A 19,964-nucleotide genomic window follows, 5' to 3' on the forward strand; every position below is an offset into this window, starting at 1 on the left:
AAAATCAATAATCCACTATACAAACATTTTATGCTGAAGCCAGTATGAGAACGTTTTAACTAATGCATGTGTGGGGTTGCTGTTTTGTTGCCTTTTTTTTTTTTTAATAGGTGTACTTTTAAAGATGATTGTGGACATTCAGAGAACTCAGAAAACTGGCTGGATATTTTATCAGGAGCTAAAGAGTGCCCTCAGATTCACATATCTCAAAGAAGTAAAGATCAGGTAAGAGAAAAGATTTTTGTTTGTCTCTATTGTGTTGTCTTACTTTGCACGATTGATGCTAACTTCCTTTTGTGTGTAAAATACCTACTAGCGACCAAATAAGCTTGGTTAGGAGAGTCATTCATTTAGTTAACAAACACTGAGTGCCTACCAGATGCCACACATGCCACAAGCAGAGAACAGAAGACACCCTGGGCCTGCCCACGTGGAGTTGGTAATTTTGGGGAACTGCAGATGACAATCATAGTTGAATTTAAAGAAAAGATGGACTTTTCATGTAGTAGAAAAACATATCGATTTAAAAAATAGAGAAAAAAGGAAGTTCAGACTCATGGCCCACAAGATGCCTTAAGGGTGGCTTAAGGGCAGAATTTTGTTTTCTGTTCCTTTCCCTAATGTGTTCAGGCTTCTCCTGACAACTGTCTTATGAACATGGCTTCAAGCAATGTTGGTGGAAGGGAGAGAAACCAGTGTGGGCAGTGAATATTGCAAGTGCCTTGGAAAGAAAGCCAATGGGCTCCTGCTATGGCAGTACCGCTGTTGGCATCACATGAGCCGTGTCATTGGATGAGAGAAAGGAAGAAATTAGCATATTTAAGAATTTTCTGATTTACATACCAACCACGCCCTATGGGAAAATGGAATTCCTGCCTTGCTGTTTCGGAGGTGCTGTAGGAGACATTTTCTCCCTAATTATGGCTCTTGTATTAGGAATAATTGTACCGAATCCCCATCAGCAGCCAGTTGACCTGCCTGTTGAGCTTGCTCTGTTTTATGTGAATGCCACATTAACGAGGAAATGGGCCACTTGCTCTTTACTCTTACACTTTGCCATTTCAAATAGCAAGAACCATACCACTTAAGATGATTTAACATTTAATAAAGGCGAGCCAGAGCATTTAATGAGTGATAAATAATAAAAGAATCAAGCTTTCAAGCCATAACTGATCAGAACTCACGGATTTAAAGTAATCTGGCCATATTACTTTCTGTTGTCTTCCGGGGAGTTAGGGAGGAGGGCGGGAGGGTAGTATAAAAAAAGAACTATCAAGACCTTCATCCAAACTCCATCAGGCCTTATTCAAGAGTGAATAAGTTCTGTGAAAAAAGATGTTTAGGCATCTAAGCGTAGGTATGGCCAAATTTTTATTTCTCATCTCAGTCTGAAAAAATGGCTGCCTTTGGTGCTGATAGAGGAGGGTAGAAAGAAAATACCATGATCCTTGAATATACCCAGGACTCTGATAAGTGGTTAAGATTAACAAGATTTTTTCCTTGTATCGTTTTGAAAAATTTAAGGGTAGTAATTCAGCTAAATACAGAGAGGGAAAGTGGCTTGTTTAAATAAAATGTACTGCTTACACTATTTACTTACGTATCTTTGGGATCACTAGAATAAAGTAACCACCATTTATGTCTAGTCCGGAACATTGCAAAAAATGTTCACCACTCAAATAACCACTAGTGCTTTCTTCCCCACCCTGAGTCCCACTGTGGTTTACCCTGATCCCTCAAGAGTCTTCCCACATACACAACCATTATCGCACTCTCCAGCTCACCATCAAGGTAAAGGAGATAAGAATTTAGTAATTTGAGTAAAGCTATTCTTTGAAACCAACTTAAGACTCATTATTTTCACACGGTTGATAAGACATCTGACTCCATCTCTTGGTCACATTATTTCAAATTATTTCTGTCCTTATGGTCATTTATGACTTACCTGAAAGTCTCAGACCTTTTTTTTTATCTAAATAATACCTCATCTTGACCTACAGAGCTGGCAATCTATGGATTTCCTCAATTCTACCTATTAGCTCAGTTCATAGAGTGTTTGGGAACTGCCCATTATCTACCTAGTAACATTCTAGTAACTTTCTAGGTACAGAAACCATCCCCTTTCATATAATACAGAGACTCTGTTCCTGAGAAGCTGTGTCTCTTCACATAAAACAACTAGAAGATACCGTGTTTCCCCGAAAATAAGACCTAACCAGACCATCAGCTCTAATGCGTCTTTTGGAGCAAAAATTAATATAAGACCCAGTCTTATTTTAATATAATATAAGACTGGGTCTTATATAACATAACATAACATAACATAACATAACATAACATAACATAACATAACATAACATAACATAACAACATAATACCGGGTCTTATTTTAATATAAGACCGGGTTTTATACTGTATTAATTTTTGCTTCAAAAGATGCATTAGAGCTGATGGTCCAGCTAAGTCTTATTTTTGGGGAAACATGGTAGTATATTCTCATCCTCGTTAAGGAATCAGCATTAAAAAGAAATAATTAGAGCAATTCCAATTGTCTTGGAGGAATTTTGATGGGGTTTTGAGTAAAAACAGTAAGATGCAGAAAAGTGTGTATAGTGTGATCTTGTATTGAGTAAAAAAGTCCCCATATATGTTTATATGTATATGTCTCTCTATGATTATTTGAGATTGGAGAAAAATATAAAAGAATTCATACTAGGTTGTAAACATGGGCTCCCCTTGTGGAATGACTGACGTGGTGGAGAAGAAAGACATATATAAGTATAAAAAGAAGAAAACTGAAATCTTCACATACACAAACACAAAAAAGAATGTATGTCATGATCCCATTTTTGCACTATGTAAAATTATATATTTGTGTATACCTATAAGGAGATTTTAACATTCAGTAAAAATGGCTTATAGTGATAAAAACAGAAAAGATGTAGGAATGAATTATTTCCCACAAATGACATGGTCCCTAGAGGAGAGTCACTAGAAACATTCTTTTACAAATCAGAATGAAAACAAGAAGCTCCACCATCACTGATATAAAAAACATTATTTTTCACATTCTGTCCAATCCAGGAATACAAGAAACAAGTAGTGGGAATAATTATTGGAACAGAATAGACAAAACTATCATTACTTGCCACTCTTAAGTGTATATCTGCAAAATCTAAACATGTTAGCTTTTATAACTTCAAATTAATAAAAGTAAAATGAAGTGGTAAGTGTTCAATAAACATTCAAATATCAGTAACCTTAGTACATGTGAGGTGAAACAAACCATTAATGTCCGTTAGTAAAAGATCACATTCATTAAAAACAACAGAAATACTCAGGAATAGTCTTAAAAAGCAGTGTATGTGCCCTATGTTTTAAAATAATTTTGCCAGGAGATACATATTGAAGACAGCTCCCAAAAATAGTAATTTTGGCTTTGCAACAGCTTGTCTTAGTCATTTTTTTCTAATAGCAATTAGGATGTGGGGCAGTGGTCTGTTGAGGCTATTTATAATTAACAGTAGGGAACCTTGTCAATTAAAAGCATACACATACACAAAAATAAAAGCAGAACCACATAAAGTATTTTGTTGGAGGATGTGAAAGACATGTGAAAGATATATACTATGTTTCTTGATGGGAAGATATCATAAAAATGTCACTTCTTCCTCAATCTAGTTTCTAGATTTCAAACAATCCCAGTGAAAATCTGAATAGACCTTGTCTTAAAATTAATATAAAATTCATCTGGAATAATATGAACTGGTCAAGAATATCCAAAATATATTTTGAAAAAAAAATTATTTAAGCAAGACCATTTGCATATGATTGTAAACATATATATAGCAACAATACAGCCCATGATTCTGGTTTAAAAATAGGAATATAGATCCATGAACTAGAGTGGGAAGCTCAGAAGTAGATGTAAAAAAACTTAAGTCTCAAATACCTTAAAATAAGAGAAAACAAAATAATTATTTCATAAAAGGTGCTGAGGTAGGTAACTGGCTTACAATATGAAACTGTAATTTAATTTACATTTTACATTAAATATAAAAATAAAATTCAGGCTAATTAAGAAATTCATATGAAAAGCTGACACAGGGAAACTAATAGAAAATAGAATTGAACATCAGAAAATTTGGAAGTATAATTTTCTTAGCTGTGAAGCAATATTGTATGTAATAACAAAAGAAAAATATTCATATAGTTGACTTACTTTAAAAAACCTATACAACAAAAAAATAAGAGATAACTAAAGCACATACTTTAGGAAAACATTTGCAACACACAAAATCTTAATTGCAAAATATTAAAGCTGGGAGAAATTAAAAAGAAAAACATCAAGGCACCAAAAAGTAATTGGGCAAAAGCATATATTCTCACAAGAAGTTTAGAGAGTTAGACATAGATGTGGCAATATGTTCAACTTCATCAGTTATCGAATAAATACAAATTAAAGTGATAATAAGATATGCTAACACCTAGTGTTGGCAATGCCAATTAACACAATCTTATTGGAAAGCCATTTGGCAATATGTTTCAAAAGTCATAAATATATTTGTTCTGTTTGAAGCAGTAATTCTAGGCTTAGAATTCTGCAGTACCTTCAAAGAAGAAAAACTATAAGCCCACAGAGGCTATAGCAGAACCATTTACAGAATTAGAAGCCTGGAAATAATGGCACTGTTTGGTAACAAGGGGAATGGTTAGGTAGAAGGAGGCATGCTGGGTGACCTGATAGAGTGTAATGCAGCAGGCAGTTCTTTTACCCCAGGGGCACGACCAGCTAATTGACACTCAGACCTCAGACTTTCTATCTTTATCTGGTCCATTGTGTCTGCATTCCCTCTTTATCCAGAGTAGTTCAAAGAAGAACTGTCAACAAGGTAAGGATTCCCATCTTGGGTTTATTAAGCCAAAGCTTCAGCTTTTTAACCATACTCACCTGGAAACCCAAATCATGCAAAAATACCTTCAACACCCTGGCTACCCTCTCTTTCCGCTACGCTTGAAAAAAAGTTGCTGTCTCCTATTTTCAGATCAACTCCAAACTGGCTTTTGCCCCACTGTTCCCCTGAAACTGTTCTTGCTGAGGTCACTAGTGAACACCACATAGCCATCTAGCAGATGCTACAAGGGGCTGCATTCTGGAAACGCTGTCTTCCATTGCACACTCTCTACGCTCCTTCCCTTCTCTTTGGCCGTGCCTCGGCCTCCCTTGCAGGCAGGCTCCGTCTCTCCCTGACTCTAAAGATTAAAGTTGTTTCAGGCCCAGTTATTGCCCTTCTTCGCTTCTGCCTCTCTACTTTGTCCATAGAAAATCTTTTCCACTTCCATAACTTCATATATCATCTGTATCTTCATGTCTCTTTTATCTCCAGCCCAGATTGCTCCTCTGACCTCCAGGCCCTTATCCTCTTGATTATCACGCAAATATCTTGAACTAAACATGTCTACAACGGAAATCTTGAATTTTCTACCCAAAGTCGGCTTCTCCTTCAGTGTGTCGCATCTCAGTACATGGTACCTCCATCCCTCCATCTGCTCACCTAGGTCCTTCCCATCCCCACGTCCCGCTGTCAGTCCTGAGCCATGCTACTTCCAAAGGGCATCCTGAATCCGTCTATTTTTTTCCATTCCCACTGTAGCACTCTAGCCATTGGCTCCTGCATTTCTGAGTGATCTGTTCATACTGTGTGGCCCTCCAGTTTCAGTCTAGTGGACTTTTCCATGCTTCTACTACACAATAAGCTCTGTGAGGGCAAGATAGTAGCTGTTTGGTACACTAAAGAATTCAATACCTTGTGCAGAACCTGGCATATGGTGAGTGCTTGATAAATATTTAAGGAATTAATGCAATAATTACAGGTATGCAAAAACTATGTGTGTGAGAAGTAGGAGGAAATGTGGAAAATTTAAAACAGCTGGTGAAAATAGGATTTAAAACACTTTCTGATACTTTGGTTACAAAGTTTGAACAATTAAATACATTTAAGACACATATGTACATAGGATAATATGTGATGTGATCGTGTGCTAAGATGTGTGCTGCAGATACAAATGCTAGGGTGCAGAAGGCAGATGGATGAGAGTTCCACTAGTGAAAATAAAGATGAGCTAGTGAGAATGGCTTGGGGTCCGTAGAGATGGTTGGACTTCAGTTCTTGTAAGAATTTGCCTTCTTTCAGCATGATTCTATGGCTCAGAAACAGAATTCTTTGAAAATGTAAAGATGGGGGTGACCCCAACGCTAGAATAGAGGTCAAAAGACAGCAGACTCTTAGGTGGCCATATAGAAAGTCTGGGGCAGAGGTCAGAAGTGTAATAGAAGACACCTCCGAAGTTGTCTGGGACCATAGCTCTTTATCCTAGGTGATGGGGTTACCACTTTTTCTGCTCCCCGTTTCCTAATACTTAGCCTGGTCCCACCAGGTCCCCTTCATACACCTGATGCAAAAGGGGCTCACCATTGACATAATAATTCCTTTAATTTTCCTTTTCAACAGGAGAACTGACTGCCTTGTTCCTTTAGATAATTCATTGCAGAAAAAGTTGCTTTATGGGAAATTTCAAAATTTTCTTTTTGTGTTCCCTTGTGTACACTCACAGACACAAAACAGCCTCCGCCTCCAAGTTTGAACATATGTTTGACCACAGACAAAATCTTAAATAATTTTAAAAGTAGATTTCACATGCCACCTTCCTTAAGTATAATCTAATATTGGTAATTAGCAATAAGAAATATAGAGCTAACACTTGGGAAATCAAGTTACACTCTTTGAAATGAACCCCATACCAAGCAGAAACAAATGGAAAAAAAAATCATGTGTTTGGGTGGGAATACTTATATCATAAAGATGTAAATTATCTTAAAATTAATACATGTATTTAGTACAATTCCAGTTAGAGTCATTGCATCCTTACCCCCTTTGGACAAAATGATCTTAAACTTCGTATGGAAGAATGTCTAGGAAATGCTAAAAGAATCATGAAAATAAGGACAAATGAGGAGAGATTTGCCTTATCAGATGTTAAATATATTTAAAGGCAGAGTAGTAAACACTGGATGACATTGGAATAGAAGTAGATCAATAGATAATTGGAACAGAGCAGAGATCAGAAATAGATTCCACATATATGGTAATTTAATATATGACAAAAATGGTATTCAGTTCAGTGGAAAAAGAGGCTTTCTGTTTTGTTTTCTAAACAGTTATGACATAGCTGATTTACCATCTGGATAAAAATAAAGTTGAACCCTTATCTCACACTATATATGAAAATAAATTCCAGATGGATTAAAGATACAAGTTTAAAAAGTAAAGCATAAATATGGTGGAACAATTTATATTTGCCTATAAGCAAGATGTGGGGAAGAACTTTATAACTAAGACAAGAAACCTTGTATTTGATTGCATAAAAACATGTGTAGGATAAAAGATAGCACACACAGAAGTTGCAGGGCAAACAGATTAGGAGAAAATATGTGTCAGTAATATGACAGATAAGGATTAATATCTGTCCTATACAGAGAGCTCTTAAAATGGATAAGAAAAACACACACAAAGCAAAATAACAGTCCAAGAATATGAATATGCGATTCATACCAAAAGAGCAAACCCAACAGCCGATAAAACATCTCTTCCTTTACATCAGCAATCTGAGAAATTCCTCTGTGGCAGGTCAGAGGGGGAGTTCACTTAAGGGTCTAAGATGGATGGAGATGAGGAAAAAGCAGTGATTTGGTTCCTGAATCATCTTCCCCACACAGACTACAGTGACCTTGGTGGGCAGCGTCTTTCCAAGACAGTCTGAGTGCCTGGTGAGGAACGTGGACTCCGGCAGGGAGCTCTGCAAGGGGAAAAGTCCGCCGAACAAGACCTGCACCTGCAGCATCCCAACCAGAGCACCCTACAAAGGTAAGGGGACTCTGCTGCTTTTCTGTTAGCAAGAGAAGAAGGCAAGAGGCCCTCCTGAGTTCAGATTGCCTAGGAAGCAAGTTAAATGGTAGGGAATCAGAATAGTCCCACGCTATCCACTCACTCTCTCCCTACCCCCTGCTTCCTGCTTTTCCGCTCCGTCCTGCTCACCTCTGCTCTACCTCATCCATGACTACAGGACCCCACTCTCAGATGTGACTGTGAATGCTAGAGGATGGATAGGTGAATAGAGTAAAGCCAGAGACCATTGGGCTGACCCTGTCCAAATGGTTCAGAGAATTCAGACATCCAAAAAGCTGAAATGTCCTTGATGAGAAGAGAAAATAGAGAGGCCAATGTTCTGTCATCTTAAGTTCATTGCATTAGTTCATTCATATAAGAAGTGTTTATTGAACATCTACTATGTGCCAGGTACTGTGCTAGGTGCGAGGGATACAGAAACCAAAAAAGACTGACCTAGTCCTGGGTCATGGTATTTATAGCCTATTGGGTAGAGACAAGTAAACAACTCACTACAAGGCAGTGTGTAAGTACAGGGAGCAGAGTGTGCTGCAGGAAGCACATGAAAAGCGTGCCTAACTGGACTTAGGGCATAGGGCAGGGCCAAGGAAAGCTTCCTGGAGGATGAGTAGGGTTGAATCAGAGAAAGAAGAACGGGGAGAGTTTCCAAGCAGAGACCCACTAGTGTGATGGCCAGGAGAGGAAAAGCTTTGTTTGAAGAGCCTAAAGAGGTTCTGTATGGCTGAGGCAAATGCGGTAGGGACAAGTGAAAAGCAGAGTGGTTGAAAATGGATCCCAAAGAAGGCACAACATGTCTAGCACAAGGTAGCCATTTACAGTCGGTAGATTTTTGTTGCATGAATGAAGGAAGGGTGGTAAGTGGAGAATGGGCTGGAGGAGGGAAAATCTGAGTTCTGAAAGATCAGAGAGAAAGAAGGCTGTTGCAATGAGGGGGTGAGGGGGACAGTGAGGGCTGCAGTAGAGGCAGACGGGGATGGAGAGAAGTGAATGGATTTCAGAGATAGTTAGGAGTTACAATAAGTAGATAGAATTCATGAGTCCCTTCGGTTGAGAAAGACTGGAAGTAGAATCAAGTTCATGGTACAGTCTTCCTGGAATGACTGCAGACCATACTGGAGCTGAGTTGTGTGGCAGGAGCTGGTATTACCTAATTAATCCTAAATCCCTCAAAAGGGAATTGAATACAGCAGGCCAGTGAACCAAGATTAAAAATACCTCTCAGCCACTGGGCTCACGGTAGCTGTTTGAGTCTGAATTGCTTGAAAAATTATTTCAATTTTCCACTTTTCTTTGTCCACACTATACAGCCTTTGTGATATGCTTCTAGTTAAATTTGGTCATTAAAATGCAGATCTTGCTCACCTGTGAAATATGTTTCTGAAGTACTTGAGAGTACCTTGTAAAGCTAGCTGGTTGCTTTTAGAGTCTCCATCAATTGCTCCCAACCCTTCGCCTGCCCTTTTTCGAATACCTTGCATAATCTGAGCAAGCAGTCTCACTTCCCACCTCTTGCGCTCAGCCAGCCAGCCTGCCCCCACTGCCAAACCATTGTCCAGGGCCTAGAGTACCCTCACCCCTTGCACCAGGCCCTGTCGCCCTTCTGCTTTGAAACACTGGGGGAAGTCACCTCTTCCGTACAACCTTGCTAGATTCTGCTCTAACTGTCCTGGCCATTTTAGCACCCTCTTGGTCCCCCACGGGCACCCCTGTGCTGCTCCCCAGGTGCTGCATGGACCTCACACCACTCATAGGGTGTTTCCTCGACTGCTGTCATTGTGTTTTCTACCTACGTTATTTTATGTCTTCCAGAATAACTGTGATAGCGGAGATCACATATGTTCATTTCCTTGTGATATTTCCTAATAGTGTTTTGTGTACAGTTGAGACTCAGAAAAGTATGACTTGCTGGTCTTCTTCACTGGACGTGCATTTTGACTGGGTGTCCCTCAGTGCTAAATGCCCCTGTGTGAGTTCTACTAACGCTTAGCAAGCGTCGGTTCCAGTGTGCTTGCCGAGAGGTCATCCCCGCCTTCCAAACATCCCTGTCTTTAGAGCAGGAGTATCATTTTACACATACCTACTTTATGTGAGCAGAATTTTATGGGGCATCAGGCTTTCAGAATGAATTTTGTTGCTGTAGCGAAGCAACTTCCTATAAGGGTTCTCCGACTTTTGGAAATCACACACTAATAAAATTTTAGTAAGAAAATTAGGGGTGCCAACAAAATTCAGCCAACTTCTTATTCTATCAAGTAAAGACTTTGATTTTAAAAGTAATATCATCTACTATCCTCACTACTTCATAAAAGGAAGAAGATATTAATACCAAAAGGGGTGACCATGAAAACATTACCGAGTAGCACTGGTCCCGGGACACAGCAGGGTTTCAAAGGCACCCAAACCTGGCTCTATACTGTCATTATGTGGGGAAGGTTGCAAACCACAGATTCCCAGGCCCACTGAGTCTGATATGGAGCAGCATGGCTGTAGAATCTATATTTTTATCAGTTTCTCAAGTGATTCTGATAGACAACTGGGTTTGGGGAATCATCCTGGATAGAGTACATATGTAAGTTAAAGAGATACAAGAAATGTGACATTTTTCTAATGCTGGTGTAACACAGTGTTTATCTTTCTAACTTTATTCTTTTGAATAAAGAATGGCCAGGTTTTCAAATGCAAATAAGAAAACTTGCATCATAGATCTGGCGACAGTTGACTTTAAGAAGATCATGGATCCCAGCCCATGGGAACCACACTTTAGAGTTTGTTAGGGAAATATTTGTAGTGCGAATTTTTCTGAAGATGCAGGATTTCCTCTCTCACGTTCTTTTTCTCATGTTCTAGGCACTTCTTGCTCAGTGAGTTGTTTTATTTTTATGCTGTGGCCAATTACAAGTTGAGATAGTGATCCCGGGGAGAGTATGAGATGTAAATGGGCTGGAAAATGGCTTTTTCCTAGTGATTATCCGTGGGGGGCCTGGGTTTCAAGGTGGGCCCCAGTCTGTTTAGAGCCTGTGTTGTGCACTGTGGATGCCTGACGCGAACGGCCCACGGGAAGAACTACATTCTGATTGAAATGGGAGAGAACAGCTGGCACACCCCACCCTCTATGCAGAAGAGGCAAAAATATTTATTTTTTGCATTTACAGCTTTGCTTGATGATAGCGAGACTCCACCGTAAATGACTTTTTTCCCCCCCTTTGCTCCAGATGTTTTAGTTGTGAACGTGACATTCTCCTTTGGTTCTTGGCATTTATCAAAAAGATTCAACTTTACCAACTGCTCGTCATTAAGAGGGTAAGATTTTATTTGAAATTTAAATATCCTCTCATTGGTTTTAATTTATTTATTTGCTTTACTCCTGCACTTCCTAAAGAACTCTTTTGTGGAGTGGAACTTTCCAAAGTGCCTTTTGGAGCGTAGCCGAATGGGAGGTGGGAGGGCCCCTGAGCTAATAAGCTCACTCGTTCAAGCGTTAATAAGTAAGGTGGAGCAGCTGAGGTGTTTCTACCAAGAGGGACATACAAGAGGTGGCCTTGAAGTGAGAACAGCAGAAGGAGTGCTGCCAGCTTCTCCCCTGAACAGAATGGCTTTGGGAATTTGGATGATGGGAAGTCGTACTCAAGGAGGAGGACAAGATGAAGTCTCCTTTCTCTAAAGAACTTGTAAAATCCATAAACACAGACAACAGTATGGTGGTTACCAGAGGGAAGAAGGAGAGGGGGAGAAGATGAAGAGGGTAAAGGAGGTCAAATATATGGTGACGGAAGGAGAACTGACTCTGGGTGGTGAACACACAATGTGATATACAGATGATTAGTAAAGAAACGTACACTTGAAACTCAGATAATGTTATTAACCAGTAACATTTTATTTAAATGTCACCTCAATAAATTTAATGAAAAAAATGTTAATTCTGCTCCCCCACCTTTGTTTTTAACCACCTTTGACCCTGTTGAGCTATATAACCCCCTGAGTAGCCCCCTGAGTTAGGGCCACACTTCACTCCTTGCTTCTGAAGCAGAGGCAAGACAGAGGAAATGTGTTTCTCAGATTCTTGAGTTTTCAGTTGGAAGATGGGATGGAGGTTCCCATGGAAACAATGTGAAGCGGTGTTATTAGTGATTCTGTAGTTCATTCAGTGATTTGATTGACCAACTATGTGAGTACCGAATGTGAGCTTCTTTGGCCTGGCCTGGTGATCATTGTTTCTTTGAGGAAAATGAATTCGATCTTGAAACTGAGTTGGGAGGCCACTCTACAGCTACTGGAACAGGAGTCCCCACAACTCTTCTTTACCCCTGCGGGATTTCAGTTCAGTTATTTCTAATGAACCAAGAGTCTGGGTTTCCTTCTCCCACGGAGACTGCAGTTTCTATAGGTCAGAATCTCAGAATGCTTGGGCATTTCTTGCAGAATACATAAAATATGAGCGGTGTTCCCTCTCCCTGCACTAGTCCTCTCACTGTCCTCAGGCTGAACCTTCCTCTGGCCTCCCATGGCTTTTCCAGGCCAACCTTGATTTCTATATATATCGTTCCATCTTTAACTCCGATTATCCTAGTAAGTGCTTTTCAAGCTCACCACTGTTATCAATGCATGTTGGTTATTAGATTAGTAGCCACAATTCTTCCTCCATTTGATTACAAAGCAAACACTGGCACCCCGTTCCCTCTGCTTGCCAGGTTCACACCTTTGGCCTCGCATCTTCCAGGCGTTGTCAGGGTTACGCGCCAGTGAGTGAGAACATGCTGATGTGGGGGGGCGAGGTGAGGGAGGCCAGTCTCCGGAGGGAAACTACCTGAAGGTAGATGAGTAGCAGAACTGGATTCAGAAACAGATCCAGTGGCTCCTGCTGTCTACCTGTGCTGCTGGTGACCCCAGCTTCAGGTTTCCATGGCAACACCCCTGCAGGTATGATGCCCAGAGCAGGGCACAAATTTAGTGCTTGATACCCTGCCTCAAAGGACTGTCCTCTCTCCCCTGGGTTCATCACAGTCTGTTTAGGGACTTCTTTTCTTCTTTCAAACGCTCACATGTCACATCACAGAGGGAAGTGCTAGCATATGCCGATTTTCCTGAAAATGTGGGACTTAAGTTGGTTTTCCATGTTGCCAGATGCCCAGTATGTATTGGAACTGGCTGTGCTTGGTGTAAAAGTGAGAGAAAGTGTATCCACCCCTTCACAGCAGCTTGCAGCTCTTCTGATTACAACAGAAACCAGGTAAAGTGACATTTCTGGTATTACAAGGTTTAACCAAAAATAAATGTTGGTCACCACCCAACCTATCTTTTGTGTTTATTTCAAACTCTGAATTTCCCACCTATTTGGATGTTGAAGGGATGTTCTTCCTTTCAGGAACCTTGTCCAGTTGCTTTTGAGAAGCCAGCTTCATCTAAGACAGCAGGTGAAGGAGGATTCAAGGAGGAGAAGAGTAACAGAACCAATCGGGGCTTGCAGGTCAGACCCCGTTTTTGTGTTGATAATAGAAAAATCCCCCTGTACATGACAATAACAGCTACCACTTTGGGTTCCTTTTTAAAATTCCCTTTTTTACTTTCTACCAAAATTCCCCTTTTTACCTTTGGTTTTAAAGCAAGTTTCGTTTAATTGGCTCAATGCATCAAAGGCTGCACACTCAAATAAAAGAAATTAAAATTCCATAATTATGAAAAATGATGTTGGTCTGGGAGGAGTAAAGTTTTGAAGGTGACATTGTGGCTCCCTTGGGGAAAGTTAGAAGGAAGCATCGCACACAGCACTGAGGGGGTTTCAGTTCAAACCACAGGAGTATGACTGCATTTCTGGGGATGATTTGCAATGGAGAGTACATGCCAAGTATACACACTAACCGCATTCAGATTGTTTTCTCTCCTTTTTAGAGACGATCTAACCAGTAGTTAATAACTCCAAAACAAAAGCATTGTTTCTATATAATATATGTACCTTTCGTTCCACTTCTCAAAAAAAAAAAAAAAAAAAGAAAAAGAAAAAAAAGAAAGAAAGAAAGAAAGAAAAGGCTTATTTCCATGAAATTTCCTTGGAAATTCCTCTTATTTTCTTCATAGTAAGTCTCTAAGCTCAACTAAGAGACATGTTTAAAAAAGAGGAGGTGACAATATAAAAACATTTCCAGGCAGACATGGTGGCCATGCTTAGAAAGCACAGAAGTGCTGGCTTTATGCAGCTGACAGAAGTTAATTGAGCATCTACTATATGGTGAAAAACAAAACGGAAGAGTCCCATTCTCATTAGCCTTTGGTCTAGTAAGAGTCAACAAAACAACAGCAGGGTTTTTATTAAAGGCTCAATTTTATACTTCATGACTAATTTCTGGCTTTGGTTTATCCATTTGCTGCTATTTAAAATCAAGTGCCAATATAAATAAGTAGCACATTTTTAATCACTACCGAAAAGTTGATAATAACTTTAGGTGAATTAAGTAACAGGCAAAGGGAATGTGAATCAAAATGGATTATGAACTAAAGACATTTGAAAAGCTTGGTGTGCCAATATTCCAGACTTTAAAAGTCTGTGAGGTTTTATTAAGTGATGGGCTTATTAAGTGGTGGACCTTTCTCTTCCCATTGGTTTATAAAACTAAGGCACAGGAACTTGGGTAAAGGAGGCAGTGGCTTTTTTTTAAAAAAAAACAACTTCTCTTTTGTTGTTTCAGTTTTGTTTTGTTTGTGTGTTTTTAATTTTGACAACATACACATAACATGAAATTTACCATCTTTTGTAAGTGTCCAGTTTAGTAGTGTTAAGTTCATTCACAGTTATGCAGCCATCACCACCATCCATCCCAGAACACATTTCATCTTGCAAAACTGAAACTCTGTTTCCATTAAACACTAACTCCCCATTTTGCCTCCAACCCAGACCCTGGCAACCACCATTCTACTTTCTATCTCTATGAATTTGATTACCCTAGGTACCTCAAATAAGTGGAATCATACAAGATTTTTCTTTTTGTGACTGGCTTATTTCACTTAACATAATGTCCTCAAGGTTCATGCATTTTGTAGCATGGGTCAGAATTCCCTTCCTTTTTAAGGCTGAATAATATTCCATTGTATGGATAGACCACATATTGTTTATCCATTCATCTGTCAGTGGGCATTGGGTTACTTCTATCTTTTGGCATATTGTTGTGTTTTGTGTTGTCAAGTTGTAGGAGTTCGTTATATAGTCTAGGTATCAATCCCTTATCCAAGATACGATTTGCAAATATTTTCTCTGACTCTGTAGGATGCCTTTTCATTCTGTTTCCTTTGCACAGAAGTTTTTAATTTTGATAAAGTCCAATTTATTTATTTTTTTTCGTTTGTTGCCTGTGCTTTGAATATCATATCTAAGAAATCATTCCCAAATCCAATTTCATTAAGCCTTTCCCCACATTTTCTTCTAAGAGTGTTATAGTTTTAACTCTTAGATTCAGGACTTTGATCCATTTTGAGTTAATTTTTGTATATGGTGTAAGGTAAGGATCCAGCTTCATTCTTTTCCATGTGGATATCTAGTTTTCCCAAGACCATTTGTTGAAAATACTATTCTTTTCCCATTGAATGGTCTTGCCTCCCTGTCGAAAATCATTTGACTATATGTGAGGATTTATTTCTGGACTCTACTCTATTTGGTCTGTATGTCTGTTTTTATTCCCATAATACAGTGTTTTGATTACTGTAGGTTTGTGATAAGTTTGAAACCAGAAAGTGAGTCCTTCAACTTTGTTCTTCTTTTTCAAGATTGTTTTAGAAAAAAATAAACTTTTTCTTTGAGATAATTGTAGATTCCCATGTAGATATAAGAAAATAATGCAGAGACATTTCATGTATCTTTTCCAGTTCCTTCCAATGCGAACATTTTGCAGAACTAGAGCCCGGCATCATAACTGGAATACTTACCATCACAATGGTGAAGCTGCAGAGCAGCTGTCACCCCTTGTTGTCTGTCCATGGCCACACCCACTTCCTGCACCCTCCCACTCCCCATCTCTGACCCCTGGCAACCACAGATCTGTTCTCTGCTTCTATGATTTTATCATGTTTAGACTTTTATATAGATGGAATTACCCAGATATACCCTTTGGGGATCGGCCTTTTTATCTAAACATAATTCCCTGGAAATCCATCCATGTTCTTTTATGTGTCGATAGTTTGGTCCTTTTGATTTCTGAGTAGAGGTCCAGATGATGGCTTTTTAAATTTCTTTCATTTCCTGTATTGTCTTCCTGCATCTTTTCACCTTTGACACCGGGTCACTAAGAGAGCAGGAGGAGGTTGAAAATAAACAAAGCTCAGACCTCTCTTTAGTGCTTCTCTGTGGAGGCCCCTTCGTAATTTGGCGAAAGACATTTTGTTGATACTGAAATGGTGGCTTTAAATATATGACCCAGAACAAAATCTTCGTTTTGTTTGATAGGGAATGAAATATTATTTTTCACAGGAGGAATTTCTCATACACTGTGAAACACTGCTGTCTTTCATTATCACATGGAATGTGGAAGTCGTTTCCAGTTTGGTTCCCCATGTCGGTCTTGAATAAAACATTGAACACTTTCTCCTGAGCAGAAAAGCCACCGAGAGCTTTCCTTCAAGGCATCTTCCCACATCACACATGCATCGCGTGCTTTCTATGTGTCAGGCACCGGGGACACGAGAGATGAATGGTGCAGACATAGTCTTGAGCTTCGTGATGCTGACTGAGCGTGGGGTTTATTGTTTCTACAGGTATTTATGGAGCACCTATTAGATGCCATTTTACTGAGCTCCAATGAGGAGCACACAAGTGAATCAGGGGCCTCTCTTGCATCAATCTTGAGAATCTTACACGAGTACTTCAGGAAGAATACAAGCTAAAACATATGTCAACATAGGGAAAGTACCAGACTGGCCACAAAGTCAGAGAGCCTCCCTGTGCCTGGGGCCTTATCTGAGTCATTCCTGTTGATTTAAACCCAGTGCCTGGCAGTTAAAAACACTTCATCAGTGTGGTTGGTTAGGTCTTTGATTGATGGGTGGATTGATTGACAGAGATGGCGTTTCAGCTGACCTTTGAGGGATGAGAAACATCCAGATGCATGGAGTCTGAAGAGTGGGTATTCTAAACAGAAGGATTTGTATAAGCTAAAGAAAGAATAGTGAAGGCGCCAGAAAACTCCAGGGCGCCCATTACAGGAAACCCCAAGTAATTTAATTTAGTTGGAGCAAAAGGTGCCAGGAAATTATAGAACATACGTTTGAAATGACCCAGGAGCCAGCATCTACACGGCCTTACATGCCAGACCTGGAAGTTTGACTATGTTCTTCGGTGGCAAGAGAATGCTATTGAAGACATTTTTTTTTTTTTTTTTTTAAGTCTTATCTGTCCATAGTTCTGATTTATGACGTTCGTTTTTTTTTTGTTTTTTTTTAATGTATGAACTTTCTCATCCGAGGAAGTGGCACTTAATGAGATACAGTTCCAGGTTCAATCCCAGTTTGGGCCTGTTGCCCTGGCACAGTTGGATGACCTATGACCCACGTGTATACCCTGATCTAAAATCTAGTGCTGTCATTTCCGGGGGTAGGGGGAGGCATATTAAAGAAAAGCATCCCCAAAATAGGGAAACGAATTCAAAAACTGATGTTTGACTTTTGGATGAGAAGTATTTTCAGCTATAAAGGCCAGTCTCTCTCTGAGGGTTGACCCGGTTGCCCTGCTCTAAACTCTTTTCCTTAACAATCTTATATCTGGCACCTCCGCTTGCTGAGAGAAGAGGTGACTGCGCTCTCTTTCCTGTTCTCAAGAAAAGGTTGTGAAGATCTATGGTATGATACTGTTCTAATATTTGTTGTTCTTCGCGATACGCTTATCGCCATACGGCAGAAATAAACCCTACAAAGCCATGTCCTCTCTCGAGGAATCTACATTCAGATTGTTCTTTTCTTTTTCTTCCTCCATCACTTTGAATATGCATTTTGATTTCTCACAGACAATCCTTCAGGGACTTTGCCTTTCAAAGTGAAGTGAACTTTAATATATATATATATACCTTGTTGAGTAGCTTCTAGGGGCTTGCCACTGTACTAGGTGCTATGGGGTTCAGTTCTAATTGTTCATTCATTCATTCATTCATGTTTATTGAACACCTACTGTGTGCTAGAGAGGCAGGCAAAATGTGTGCCCTCTTAGAACTTACATTGTAGAACTCACAATATTTTGGAGGAAGATTCCTTTTCATGCAGCAATTGAGTGTGTGTAACAGAAAAAGATACAAGAAGGAATGCCAGAATATACTAAATAGTGATAGCTAATATTTGCTGAGCCTGTGCTGTGTCCTAAGTTCAGCGTATCTCTTTATTTAAGCCTCACAATGGACTATTTTGCCCATCTTATAGACAAAGAAATTTTACAGGGGGTAAGTAAAAAGTAAATGATAGGCAAGAGATTTGAATCCAGGCAGTCTGATGCCAGAGCCTACAGTTTTCACTACTACTTTACATTCTATGACCTCAACCGTATAGTATTGGTGATAAAAGTCAATCTGGAAGGAAGGAAACTAATATTGACTTCCGTGTCAATCTGGCTGTCAACGCCTGCCCCATCTGTGCACACACGTGGGGTAGGACCAAGACCTCTGGCCTGGGCAGACTGTGGGGGCAGTGCATTAATATCCAAGGCTCTGGACGAGAGGAGTAGCTTGCGGGGTGTCAGAGTGAAGGCTTCAGACCCAGGCAAGGCCGGCATCTTCTCCAAGACTGAGATGGGGAAACTGAGGCCCTCAGGAGAGTGGAGCAGCAAGAATCTCATGCTGAAGTTGAAACTCGGCAGAGGGGTGGATTTTGACTGGCCGGGTTTAACCTGCAGTCGGGAGTCTCTCCTGGAGAGGAAGAGCTGCCGCTCCTATGGAGTCACGGAGTCCTGGCCGGCCACTCCAGTTCTGAGGAGCACGCTCGGAAGGTTCAGTGACAAAGGGTACAACTTGATGGAGTGGCCTTGGCAGCCACACCTTGGGCCATGTCAGCCTTACCTTAGAGTCCCCAGGTCAGAGAAGTGAGCCTCGACCTCTCCGAACAGGACCTTGGTCTGTCACCTTCTCCCTGGAGGGCTCCAGGTCTATCTCAGTCAGTATTCTAGCTCTTGCCCGGTCCTGGAACCAACTGGAAGTTGCATCCCACGTTCCCTGGGGCCTGGACCAGGGGCCCCCATGAAGGAACATTTGCCTGGGGGCTGAGCAGCAAATGGATAACCTTTTTTTTTTTCATTTATCTCCCTAATTTTTCTTTGGTAGGATTGTATTTTGCTATTTTCTTTCCATATCTCACCTCCCTTTGCATCTTACCATCTCCACTGCTGGTTGCTACTCTTCTCAATTTATACATTTCATTAATATATTACTTCTGCCCTTCTCAGTCATTAATAAAGATGTTAAATAATTCTGAACCAGATACCCACCCCTGTAGAGCCCTACAGGACATTTTGCTTTAATTAGTTATGCTACCTTTCATCTTTCTAATGTCCCCTGGTTTCATATTTCCAGCTGGTTTTGAATCCATGTGACTTTTTATCCAGTCCTGTTTGAACTAATTTCATGCGTGAAAATCTGAGAGATGTTTTACTGAGTGTTGATTCAGGTCCAGGCCTACAGAGAGCTTTGCTGTATTCAGAGTTTTTAAAACAGATTAATAGAGTAAAATTGGGTCTTAATAAACGGAGCCTTCCTCACATACCTTTTTCCAATATTCTTTTCAATCATAGCAGTATTTTCTCCATTAATGTCATGGTAATTTGAATTGTGTTGATGACAGACCTCACAAAAGGTACTCTTACTATCAGGAGTAATCCTCTTAGACCTTTTCAAAGATAACGATTTCTCAGTGGTTGTGCTATTTCCAATATCCTATAATGACTTTGTTTTTAAAAAATAAAATAAAAATAGTTGGGTATTCTGTAATCACCTAATTAACCAGTTTCTAATGTGCTTTCTTGTACAAAACAGGGAGTGATTT

The 19,964-nt window shown here is 39.9% G+C and overlaps 1 protein-coding gene across 3 annotated transcripts in view; it reads left to right on the forward strand.

Annotated features, from left to right (window-relative positions):
- Positions 1-19,964, forward strand: part of PLXNC1 (plexin C1) — a 140,965-nt gene that overhangs the window by 56,568 nt on the left and 64,433 nt on the right. For all 3 annotated transcript variants that reach the window (XM_019710302.3, XM_074325267.2, XM_074325266.2), the window contains 5 exons: positions 111-225; positions 7,778-7,925; positions 11,180-11,267; positions 13,089-13,194; positions 13,330-13,431. In XM_019710302.3, the coding sequence (XP_019565861.3) occupies positions 111-225; positions 7,778-7,925; positions 11,180-11,267; positions 13,089-13,194; positions 13,330-13,431 (559 nt within the window). The remainder of the gene's footprint in view (positions 1-110; positions 226-7,777; positions 7,926-11,179; positions 11,268-13,088; positions 13,195-13,329; positions 13,432-19,964) is intronic.

This window comes from Rhinolophus sinicus, chromosome 1 (genome assembly GCF_057876585.1).
Source record: "Rhinolophus sinicus isolate RSI-liver-muscle chromosome 1, RSI-T2T, whole genome shotgun sequence".
In the NCBI taxonomy this organism is placed as follows: Eukaryota; Metazoa; Chordata; class Mammalia; order Chiroptera; family Rhinolophidae; genus Rhinolophus; species Rhinolophus sinicus.